At 43.3% G+C, this 12,669-nt stretch overlaps 1 protein-coding gene across 3 annotated transcripts in view; it reads right to left on the reverse strand.

The window, feature by feature from the left end:
- Positions 1-16: 16 nt before the first annotated feature.
- Positions 17-12,669, reverse strand: part of sema4gb (sema domain, immunoglobulin domain (Ig), transmembrane domain (TM) and short cytoplasmic domain, (semaphorin) 4Gb) — a 34,529-nt gene continuing 21,876 nt past the window's right edge. The window contains exons 9-15 of one of the 3 annotated variants that reach the window (XM_040135393.1): positions 11,303-11,441; positions 10,958-11,180; positions 9,896-10,056; positions 9,271-9,425; positions 6,839-6,900; positions 6,110-6,354; positions 5,977-6,014 (exon numbers count right to left, since the gene is read on the reverse strand). In XM_040135393.1, the coding sequence (XP_039991327.1) occupies positions 6,006-6,014; positions 6,110-6,354; positions 6,839-6,900; positions 9,271-9,425; positions 9,896-10,056; positions 10,958-11,180; positions 11,303-11,441 (994 nt within the window). In that variant the 3' untranslated portion in view covers positions 5,977-6,005. Of the gene's footprint in view, positions 6,355-6,838; positions 6,901-9,270; positions 9,426-9,895; positions 10,057-10,957; positions 11,181-11,302; positions 11,442-12,669 lie in introns of all 3 variants that reach the window. The other 2 variants (XM_040135392.1, XM_040135391.1) reach the window with 2 other exon arrangements.

Here is a 12,669-nt window from a genome sequence, read left to right on the forward strand (position 1 = left end):
CAAACACTGATTATGCAAATTAAATTTATATGTTGAAATGTTATTACCAATTCATTACCATATAAGCAGGATTTATAAGTTAGAGCTCATTTTAACATATGTATATACTGTTGGGTAGTTAAATCTTTCTTAATGCATATTTTCTAATTTCATTTATAAAATCTTAATCTGAAAAGTACTTAGTAACTATGCGTGTCAGAGGATTTAATGGAGTAAAAAGTACAATATTTTTCTCTGAAATGTAGTCGAGTAGAAGTATTAAGTAGCAGAAACTGGAAATGGCCAAGTATAAGTACCTCAAAATTGTACTTAAGTAAATGTACTTAGTTACTTTTCACCACTGGAGTTAGTGTCTGTCACTGCTTAAACAATGAGAGTTGCAAAATTTTAAGTTATCTGTAAATTTATATGACCAACTGTAGGTCAAATGAAACTTCGGTTGCTGTGGCTGCTTTGCCTGTTTTAATAAAAGGCACGGAGTTAAAGAATGAAATGCCTGACGATGTGAAAATCAGAGCCACTCTGCTCCCATCACCCCTGTGCTCCCCAATGGGAACTGGCACAGCCCGACCCATGCTGGGACATTAAAGTCTCTAAACAAAGCTGCTTTTGCTAAGTTACAAACCTTGAACACTGCTCTGAAAAACAAATTGTCATTTTATCCCCAACTAAGCTCATGTTATATGTCTGCTCCGTTATAAATGTATGTAAATGTCTCTGGGATAATGTAGGCTCCCTTCCCAGTGGAGGACAGTGGCCTCGGTGCCCGCCACAAGCTAAAAACAATTGAGTAGCATGGTGTCTTGAGAATATCCAGTGCGAACATGTTTCCTGACCCCCCCCCCAGGGCTGTTGACAATGAACATTTTTTTCCCCAAGCTGATGCAAAGTGGGTTTTTTATTTTTATTTTTTATCTGCACAAAAGCCAGTGAAAATTTAATAAATTCAAATAAATAAGACATCAGACTCAACATAAAAAAGTTCTGTCAACAGCTCCGGTGGTTAAACAATCATTTCAAGAAGCAACAATGTCAATTCAGTCGAGACCACATAGGTGAGTTCATTATCTACATCAGAAAATCATACAGAACCAACATGATGGACAGTGTCACAGTTTACAGGGGTATACTACAAAGTATTTACGTAACAACAGTGCAAATTGTTAACTCTTTACACCAGTTTCTTTGGCCAACACTTAGAGAAATAACCTACATCTACATAAAATATACTGTAGCTTGCATATTTAATCAGCAGGATGTAATAACTGTTATTGAATTCGCAAAAACAAGTGCTTCACTGTGGGTTTGTGTGCAGAAACAAGCTGAATGTAAAACTGGTAGCCAACACGTTAGCTATTTTTACCTAGAGTCCTTAGTACAGTACACAGTACAGTGCAGAGCCATTGTCTATTGTAAACAGATTGTGCTGGAGAGAGAAAGAAGCAGCAGCAGCAGCAACTGTGGTCGCAGATTCAGATGAAGCTTCCAACATGTTAAGGATCGTCCACAACTTGTGGATGAGGGAACTTGATTATGGGAGCTTTTATATAATACATGGTTAAGTACAGCAACATGTTGAACTCAGTAGAAACTGCAATCCTTTTACAGACTTTAAACTGAATATAAAATGTAACCCAACGAGAACACCTCCAGTGAATCGCACCTATAAATTAGCATGGATCAGAAAATCTTATCGATCCCAGTCGCTCTTTTTGAGCACTGTGAGTACATTAAAAATGAAGGGACAGAGATTCAGATTTCAATCTGTCTGATACATATGGGAAATCCGTGCAATGAAAAATATCTCATAACTTCAGCTAGAAATCTGAGAATAAAATGCATCTCAGATGTTAAACTGATGCCGAGAATCCCATGGTTGCTGCAATCCCTGCCTTCGCCAACACAAACTCGAACGATCCTCGAAATCTGGCTGTAATCGATTAAGGGGCCATCATGGCCATTTGTAAACCCAGCAGGGTCCTTGAGAGAGAGTGCGAATGGTGATGCGGTCATGCGGGGGTGACAAGACGGGGAGACAAAAGAGGCAGCAGAGAGGGAAGGAATGAAGATGAGGATGAGGATGAAAGCGAGTCAAAAGGCTGGAGAGGATGACAAGAGGAAAGCCGTAAAGTCGAAAGCTGAAAGTTGTTTCTGCCAACATTTTCAGCTTGTGTCTTGACCTGTTATCTGCATAGATAACCGGGACATGTCGGTCAGTTGAAGGTGAGGCAAGGTCAAGGGGAGAAATAACCACCGCTCAAAACACTTTTCCGTATGAGCAACAAGGCCGACAAGAACTTTTAGAGAAAAACACAACCACTGTAAATGTGTAAGAGATCTTAAATGGTTAGGTATGGAGTGGGAAAGCCTGGGTGGCCACATTAAACGGCACGTTCACTCTCTCTCGCAAATCAATTTATATTTCTTACATTTGCGCGAATAGTTTCTAGTCATTAAAGAGACGGGCCTTTATCTGCTACACTGAATCAGATCTTTCTCCCAGTTTGCGGGACTGATGCTTGGCATAAGATCACAGAATCAGCAGAAGTGGGGTAAAATGTCTGAATGCAGAGAGTTTATACCTGCATACAAGAGGCGCATGCTGCACTCAGCTGTACACACAAAAAGTGACAATACCTACTGTGCAAAGACTGAAAAAAAAAGAGCTAAGTACGCAAGCGCGCAAGTATTTAAAAGTAGTATATATATAAGTATACAGATTCTTCCATCGTTACCAGCACATTTACCAGTCTGCACAGAGTGCATTGGCTAGACTATATTCTCAATCAGTCGAGGTTCATAATGAACTGGCTTTTGCGGAAAACGAGAAGATGACTGAAAACTCTCCTGTGCAAAAACAGGCCCTATTTTCCCATCATCCGTTCCCCGCATGGCCGACCAGGACATGGAGGTCAAAATGTTTGCTCTCCGCCTCTACCTGCAAAGACGACATTGCTCCACGCAAGCAAACAGGCGAGAAAAAAAAAAAACAAACGAAAAAACCCCCCTGTCCTCTCTTCATGGTGGTGAGCCAAACACTGCTGTTACTGTCAGCGACGCTCTGACAGATGCGCGCTGCGGGTCACCAGAGAGGACTGCCGCCGAGCCGCTGCCACAAGAGCTGATTGGACACTTGGCTGGAAAGACAGAGCTTTATATACCACTGGCTGAGGCACGTTTACAGACTACTCAAGAGATTCATTTCAGTCACTTCCCTCTAAGTTACACATGCACCATGTGATCCTGGCGCTGTCCACGTTGCCGAAGAAATACCGTAAGCTCTGCCGTTTTATGTTGTTTTGGCATTGCTCTGATGTCAGGTAAACACTGAGGATGCTCTTGTGTGTCGCACGTGTGAAGGTCCTCTCTACTCTGATTTGGAAACTTGCCACCAGCAGCCTTTTCACAGCAGAGGACAAACACAAATCTGTGGCTGTCATTTTCTGTTGTTTTAACAACTAGAAGAAAACATTTTTTCTTTTTTTTCCCTCTCTCTTTGTAACATCTTTTTTTTTTTTTTAAAGGATCCAGTGCTTTGAAATAGTTGGCATGAAACGACCTTCTTGGCGTCTCAGGAGAAGGCAAAGGTCTTAAAAGGTGCAATGAATAATCATCCAAACATTGTGCGTCAGTCTGACAAAGTATCAGTATGTTTATGTTGTGTATAAATATAAAACAGCAAGTAAGCATATATCTTTACAGCATCTCGTTCGTTTTTTTTGGTTTTGTTTTTTTTCCTAATGGATGTGTAGTGGTTTCCTCTCAGCCTCTTGGGCCCCGATCTTCCACGGTCTTCGGTGAATTCAAATCGACCTGACCACAAAGTGACTGCTCTTTTAACAGGCTACTCAGAGCTGCAATTCATACAGCTCCTTCTCTTTTCTCACAGGGATGCTGAAAAACAGAAAGACACTATGGAGAAAAAAAATAAAAAATAGTTTCAGAGTTTGCTACAGGTGTTTCCACTGGGACTGGCACGACACATTGCCACTAACAGCTGCAACAGGGATGTAATTATTGCTATTTACACGAGAACAAAGAAAACATGAGGAAAGAGTGGTTTAAATAAACAAACGTATGATTTGTCTTCACACCTGTGCTCTCATGCGCTGTAACAGAACTTCTTAAAGTGAAACTCCACGTAAATTCTATATTTCATGTATCAAACAGGCACCTACTGTGGGCTTGAAAGGTGGCTGTAAGACGCCTGAGAATGCAGGCTTGTGATCAGCATGAATTCATGATAATTAGTTGATTATTTATGAAGCAAAGTGATTCATGAAGCGAAATTCCCATGCATTCCGGATTTCAGCTTCTCAAATGTGAGGATTGGCCTATTTTTTGTTGGTCAGAGTGTCTCGAAGACATCAGCTTGGAATAGGACATTATGAGGAGGTTTTCTGCTGCTTTTTGAAATGAAAGGATTAAGCCAAAAAAATTACATGACAAATGAATCGATCATGGAGACAGTTATTAAGTGCAGCCCTTAAACAGATTCCTCCTGTATGCCTCCTTATCAGCCACACCTGTAGGTCAGATGGGATGGAAAACCTATTCATGTGGAATGAATGAATTGTTTGATTTGTTGTTTTGGACTGTGGAACGATTTGTAAAGTTTGCCGTCCATCCCTTTAGCCCATAAAACCCCCCCTGAACTGCCTACGTCAAGACAAAAGCCAGCCGAATCAAACTACCATGACCGTCAGAATAGAGTGACTTTGTGTTGGTGATGCGGACTCCAGTCCTGCGACTTAGGCTGAGTCAAAAACCTGTTCTCCGCCCAGACCGGGAAATCCCAGGGCAAATTTCGTGGACAAACAGGTATGCCATGTTTTCAACGCCTAAAGCTTACTGATGGATTTGGGGTGGAGTATTCATTTAAGCTCCATAGACGACTAATATTACATGGCAGTAAAAACTTCCCGAACACTTCCGCAGTCTCAGGAATACACGATCACCTCCTGGCCTTATTTTTTTGTTGTTTTTTTTTAACTCATGTCCCATTTTGCACCGTTGTCTTGTGTGTCATCTGACTACCATCTTTCACAGGCCTCCAGAGAGTCTACGCTGAGGCAGCATCATTAAGCTCCCTCCTCATGGTAACTTCTCATGCAATGGTGCAGTCTTTGGCCAGATTTTTCACCGCTTCACTTTTTTTGAATAGCAATCTCTGGTTAGTTTTGTCCATTGCTGAAGTGAAATCAGGGGCCATTTGTCGTGGGAGACACAGGAGGCTGCACGTTTCAGATCAGTTTAGGACACAACCTGCAGGTACTCTCACACTGGGTAAATAACAGCAGCGTTTGGTAGTTAGTTCTCCCCACAACTACAGGTCACAGTTGGGGTAAAAATAAATAACTGTGGGACAAAGACTGAGAGGGGCGTCCTAGATGGAGCTCTCATCAGGCTGCAGGTCGAGCTGTGTGTGTTTCCTCTTCTCCAGGATCCTGTTGAGCTCCTCTGTGAAGGAGTGGTAGAGCGGTGACATGCCCTCGGGGTCAGCCTGCCTCAGCAGCACGTAGCTGTTCCCATTCATCTTCCTCAGCACACTGGGCAGAGTGGCCGACAGCCCGTTGGCGTAGTCCATGTTGGGAAGTGGTGGTGGCATAGGAAGCGGAGGTGCCGGAGGTGGTGTTTTTGTTGGGGACATCTGGCCCTCACCTGGAACTATCTGGAGGAAACCATCGCCCATGTCCCCGAACGTTGGCAACGAGATGGACTGACGACCCTGTCGGCCATTGCAGTGGCTGGAGATGGTTTTAAGTTCAAAATGGGAACTCCTTTTTCTCTCAGAGGCCCCCAGGACCTGCAGCCCTTGCTGAGAGAACTTCCGGTCCCGGGAGGCCCGTCTGGTGCAGAAGCTCACATAAAGCAGCACCACAGTCAGAACCAAGCAAAGCCCTCCGAGAACCGCCACCAGAGAGATGTACACGGCCTCCATGTGTCTGTAGGTCTGGAACTCAGGTCCCGGAGGAGGCGGGGCGGGAGGTGAGGGCAGAGGCTGCTCAGTGGGGCTGCTTGTGGAGAAAACAGTTGGGCTCGAAACTGTAGTGGGGTTAGTCGTGGCTGTGGGCTCCACGGGGAAGTACGGGTCTGTGTGCACCCTTACCGTGTAAAGATAAACCAGGACTGAGACTGAGTTCTCGACAGCAAAGCAGCGATAGGAACCGCTCTGCTGGGCACGAGCTCCGATTATGAGGAGGCCATCCGTGCCGATTCGGTAGCCCGAACCGAGGTCGTACCCCTGGAGCTCTTTGCCATTTAGAGTCCAGCGTGGAGTTGCCAGGTTCGAGCGTAGTTCGCACTGTAGTAGCACATCGTCGCCGGACATCACGGAACGCCTCCGATGGACCACTGAGCAACAGAGGCAGAGAACAAGAGACATGAAATGGAGCTAAAAAGAGATGAAACGAGTGAGATGTCCTATAGAGAGGAAGATAAAGGGATGGAAAATGTGAGAGAGACAGCATGACAAAAATGCAGCAGGACGGAGAGATGGACATAGTATGAGAATTCAGGTCGCAAAGGTTAAGATTTCACAGTGCGGGTGAGCAACCCTCGCGGCTAAACCTTTCACCATCACTTTCTATTACACTTCATAAGCCTCTTTAAATGTATTGAGCCCTGCAATGCAGCCGCCATGACCACCCGACCTCCAGCAAGAGAGGAACTGATTAAAATGTGCACACTGGGACCCGGGGGATGAGTAAGGAACGCACACGTAACGAAATCCCTTAATAGGTGCTAAGTCCTTGAGTTTTTCAGGCAGAGAAAAGAAGGGTATGTTTGGGACTCTTTTCCCCCTATAATCTGTGTGTGCTTGTGCGTTGTTACATACCATTTCCGGAATTCTCCCTGCAGCCCCTGATCCCTCTCAGGATGTCCTGGGTTAGGTTTGACCTGAAACGAGGTGATTTTTCAAAATCAGTTACATTTTTGGAAAAATGAGTATTTAACCTTTGTTTGACCAGGAACGCCTCGGTGAGATTAGACATCTCTGTTCAAGTCGAACCTTGGCCATGATAGGCAGGAATAACAATGAGTTACAGATAAACAACGTAAGACAGATAAAAAAAAAATCAGGAGTGAACAGAAAGGCAATCAGAAAATCATGTACAACATTTCTACGATTGAGATTTCATCCTGAAAATCAAACCTTAAAAACAAAAAAACCAAAAACAATCCAAGAGCTGTAAGAACAATCCAAAACAATAACTGGATGAGGCTAACACGTCAAGTTCGCACACCCCTCCAAAGCATCCGCAGTCAGAAGAGAGGACACAAAGTTTCTGCAGCAACAATTTGAATTCACAAAGAGAGACAACATTTGGCAGTTTTAGATCTAACTACAAATGGTTCCAGGGAGAGGAACAGCCGGTTTGGTACACAGCAGTAGTGAGAAAAATCCTGCCAGAGCTTTACTCTCAATCGATATCTCTGTTCTCCAGCACTAGAGAGCAGACTGTTTACTTTCCTTTATAGAAAGATGAGGATAACCAGTTTATACATAATTTAATTGCTTTAGGAATGAAGCGGATATTGTGAGCTACAAGCCAGGGAAATGTAAGATCTCCCATAAACATTCGATTCTTTTTGCTGCTTTCTCCGAACGTTCTGCTGCCTGAGAAACTCCAAAACAAGTCCACAGGAGAGGCTGATGTGTCTGCTCTGGTAATGGAGATTAAGATGTCTGCTACTCACTCATGCAGAGTGAATGAGGAGAGGCAAAATCAGCCCCCAGTGCAAGAGTAAGCCAAAGTATGCCTGTATGTGTGTGTGTGAGACTGTGTGTCTGGCAGGGCCTGAAAACACGCACTGGTTCCTGTATAGACGCCCTTTCCAGCTGAATCCCACCACTTCCAGTATCCTTAGAGCCACTGGTCAAACAGATCCAGATCACAACTAAAACATTTTACAAGAAGCAAGATTCACGATTTAAAGTTAACGAGGTTTAAATAAAAATAAAAAAATTCCACTGGATTTAATTTTACGGGACTCAGGGAATATCAAGTCAAGTAATAGGGGAATGTAACACAAGTACATTTACTCAAGTATTGTACTTTAATACAAATTTGAGGTACCTGGACTTTACTTGAGTATTTCCATTTCATGCCAGTTTATATTTATTACTCCTCTAGAATTGTCAGGGAAATATTTGGAATTATTGTTATTTACTTTAAAATTTAGATTCAAGATTTTAAGTTTAAAAATTAAGCTTATAAAATATGATATATTATTATAGATAAAACCGCTCAACAGAGTATAAAATTAGCTCCTCCTCAACCAACTAAAACAGTTTTCAAAACAGTATCAATGCATAAGCAATAGTAATCTATTCATATAGTATATAATAGCACAGGACACACTCGCATTTGTCTGCAGTACTTTTACTGTTGATACTTTAAGTACACTCTGCAGCTAAGACTCACATACTTTTACTTAAATAACATTTTCAACGCAGGACTTTTACTTGTAACAGAGTAATTTTACAGTCTGGTATCGGTAGTAAGGGATCTGAGTACTTCCTCCACCACTGTCAGTAAGAAAACGTCCGAAACCCAAACTTTCCCACTCCAGACGAAGCTCCTGCTGAGCTGAACAGATCTGATGAGAAAAATCGAGGTCAACTACATTGTCTTAGACCTGCTTTCATAAAAATTCTGTTGGAAGGGAAAGTAAGCTGCATTAATAATTAATTAGACTCCAGGATTACTGTTGGGCCCAGAAGGAAGAAGTAACCATCAAATAAAAAGGTCGTGTAATGCAAAAATGAACACTGTGTCGAAATGGTCCATGTCTATTAACACTGTACTTATAGAAAATTCGGATTCTGATATCAAAACGAGGTTATTCAAAGTCACCATATCATGCTTTTATTTTTCCATTCAATTTAGAGAACCACTCTTGTTTTGAAGATTTCTCAGACTTACATCCAAACGCACGTAGCAGCAGATAGAGAAGAGGCGGAAGAAAACATAAAAAGGAGTTTCAAGAGGAAATGAAGGAAGGTAACGAGCAGAGTAGATAGGTGGAACTGCAGAGGGTTTTAGGGAAATACGCACTCAGGATCTACGATGGAGCAATGCCAATTTTAACTGTCTCGTTTTCTGTCAAATAACCCAAGGAAACAGTACATATGTACCACCGTGAGCCTGTCTGCGTGTTTGCCCCTTCGCTGGAAAATGCGCCGTTCTGTCTACACTGTGTCTGTATGTGTTTTTTTTTTTGTTTGTTTTTTTTGGTAGCGTGCACGTGTGCCGTTTCCCTCACCTCTGTGCACGTGAAGATATTTCCACACACACCCTCCCGTCCCAGCCACAGAACGGATCTCTGGCGAATACGCAGTCGTAACAGGACGTGTATCTCTGACAGGCTGACATCGGCACCTGCACGACTCCAGAGCGGGAGCCGACATAAATGCTCCGCTGTGAAACAAAGGATAAATGATTAATCTATTTCTACTCTATTTGCATGTTACTCATTTTTGTCCTTTTGACCCTTTCAAGCCTCGAATTCCCACAGGTAACACGAGTATTGTTATGCATTGCAAAATAAGCAGCGTAATCGTCAATTATTGATGCATTTGGAAATTTCAGCAGAAATTTCCATTGCCTCCTCGCTGCAGATTAGCTTTACACCAAACACTCAACTTATACGCGCAGTTTGTAAAACTGTAGGCACTGAAATGTTCTTAAAAATGTTCTAATATTCTGGCTCTGACTGATAAACAAAAATCCTCTGCCAATAGCATGTTTATACTCCATTTCTATGGAATACATTTATTAGCCAGAGCACGATCTATCGTGTTCTCTTTTAAATTGCATCACTTTAGCATAAATAGGCCATTTAAAGCCTCATTATTTTAACGTATAACTCTGCATACATGAATACACACCAGAGCTGAGGATATGACCATGCTCTCTATGGGCTGCAGTCTATCAAACAACTGCAGCTCCTCTATGATATGCATTTCTCCGTCGATGTCCACAGCTCTGTGCAACCAACCGTCATCTGTAGGAAGAGATGCAACCTCGTCAAGCGAGCCACTAGAATAAGCTGGAGAGGACAATACATAGAACAAAATGCATGACTAAGTGTCAATAACATCCAGCGAAAAGACCCAAATCAACAATGTGTTAGGCCATCATTCAATACTTTCTGACTTCCCCTGTCCCTTCTCTGGCACACAGCCCCACGCCTATTCAGTTCTACCGAAGACGCAAATCTTTAAAAACAGGTCACAAATAAAGGAGACCCACATATCCCCTGTATCTCTCTCTTAAATACATGGTTTAATTAAAGCAAATGCCCAGTAACTTCCTAATACAGCTGGGCACTGTGGTTTTCAGCAAACATTGCTCGAACGGGAGTAGATTGGGATTTGTTCGGGACTATTTTCAGTTGCGGATTACTACACACTTGGTGCCCTGGTGACCACTTCCAGCAGCAGGACGTGTATATGGGATCGAACCGAAGTAAGTCACGGTTTCCGTGGTTCACGGCAATGCAGGAACGTGTCAGCCAGTGCAGCAGTGCGGCCCACTGATGTGTTTTTAAGCCATGCTAACAGCAAAGTGGGCTGGTCAGTCCGCTGTTTGGTCAAGACTGAAATATCCCACACAACTACTTGTATGGTTTTGCCATGAAATTTTGTCCAGACATTCATGCCCCCCTCGCTTTGGTGATACCCTTTAATCTGGCACCACTGTTAGGTCAAGATTTTCATCTCTCAGATTTGGCCCATTGCCGAATAGCTGCAAAGCTAACGGCATTCCCATCGAACATCAGCACGTTGGCATACAGACATTAGCGTCTTGTTGCACAATAATGAAGCTCTATGCCACAGACTAATAAAATATATCAGGCCTTTACAACACAGACCTGTTAGCAGGATCAATTAATTGTTGCTTTTCGGTCTTTTCACAGGAGTTGGAGAGTGTTCAGTAGTAAAACCCACCAGTTCCCAAAAACAGGACAGTATAAATGTTTCCATCCAGCGCCGGCTCCTTGTGCACAGCTATCTTGACATAGTTGACACTCCTCTTGAACAAGAGAGGGCGAACCCCTATTGGGTGCACCTGGCTGGCCATGAGTGGGTGCCTTCTGGCGAAAGTGAGGACGTTGTCTGGGAGGTCTCGAGACGAGTTGATGCCCTGGGACCTGTGCAGATCTGTTATACACTGGAGATTTGAAAGAAAGAAAGGCAGAAATGGTCAGTGATCGCTGTTTAAACAGAGAGAAGAGCAAGACATTAAATGACGGTGTAAAGAGCTTTACACCGGTTTTAATTGATGAAACTTACAGATCCTGGTCTCGGCTCTGGTACCTTCCCTGTGTACTCCCTCCACTTTGAGTCCTGGACCTCCATGTACGGCCCCTCGAAAACCTTCTGTACATCTGAGAAGGCGTACTGGCAGATAGCAGACGCTTTGATATTCTTCCTGAAAGACAACCCCCCCCACACACACACACACACCCCCACCCCAGAGACACATCCAGAGTACAGACTCAGGATTAATGATTCAACGTTGAATAAACACTGAGGAGGTTATTATCTGGGGAGAAACTGCCCCCCAGATCGAATTTCAAACACATCACAGATCGTCAGTGGCCAGTGACAGGTGAAAGGGTAACTAGGCTACTGAGAGGCCTTTTCTGATCTCTGAAAACCACATTTTCTTCTTGGATTTTATCCATTTGTCTTGCTTGGACCTGTGTGGGGGTGTCACTGACAGGTGTGTCATTTTCCCTCTTTATCTCCAGTAGCTTCTCCCCTCATCCACTCCGGAGGGAAATATTTGTTTTGCAGATTTTTCAACACCACACTCACAGTACTCTCATACCCACTCCCTGTGAGTAATGAATAAAACAGCCCCCCTTGTGGTTTTGGTGGAGCACCTGTGAAAGAAAAGATTTGTCCAACAACATAACAACAGCAGGAGTTGTGAGACGGGAACTAGGTGACCCTTAATCTTAAGCCCTCAAGGTGAGATTAGTAATGGGGGAAAATACCTGCGTCACATTCTTAGCTTCTTTGTGTGCCCACCTCAGCCTTCAAAAGCATTCAAGTGAGAAAAATGAGATCGAAGCGAAACCAGAATCTGTCTTCAAAACCGGTGCGCAGTACAGCTCAGGGGCTTACTCATTCTGGCACGCTCGAGTCTACTGCGTGTTTTTAAAAAGGTAACCAGCATATAGAAAGACAAGATGAGACAGAGAGAGGGAGAGAGAAGAAAGAAAGAAAGAGACAACCAAGAAGAAAAAAGATACGACAGCTGCCGCAGTGAACGAGAGGACGGACAGACTGACAGAGGGTGAGCTCGAATTTCCACAAAAGAGAAGCAAAAAAAAAAATAGAGAAAAAAAAAATAGGAAAAGCGAGATAGAAATAGACAGTACTGCTGCCCTGTTGCAATGCAATCGTCTCCATCTGAATCTAAGCACCCTTGGGACAGTTTTATGCAGCATGACTCTGCATATCAGCATAAACACACTCTCGTCGCTGCCAGATACTCCACCGACAGCCGTCGTCCTCTGACACTCTCACATCAGCTCTGACTGCAGCTCGCCTGGCTCTGTTTTGATAACAACTCACCCGGGGTTTGGAATAATGGGTTTCCGTGTTATCAATTCACCCTTTTATTTTTTTTTTATTCTTTCCAAACTTAA

The sequence above is a fragment of the Xiphias gladius genome, chromosome 9 (genome assembly GCF_016859285.1).
Source record: "Xiphias gladius isolate SHS-SW01 ecotype Sanya breed wild chromosome 9, ASM1685928v1, whole genome shotgun sequence".
Classification (NCBI taxonomy): Eukaryota; Metazoa; Chordata; class Actinopteri; order Istiophoriformes; family Xiphiidae; genus Xiphias; species Xiphias gladius.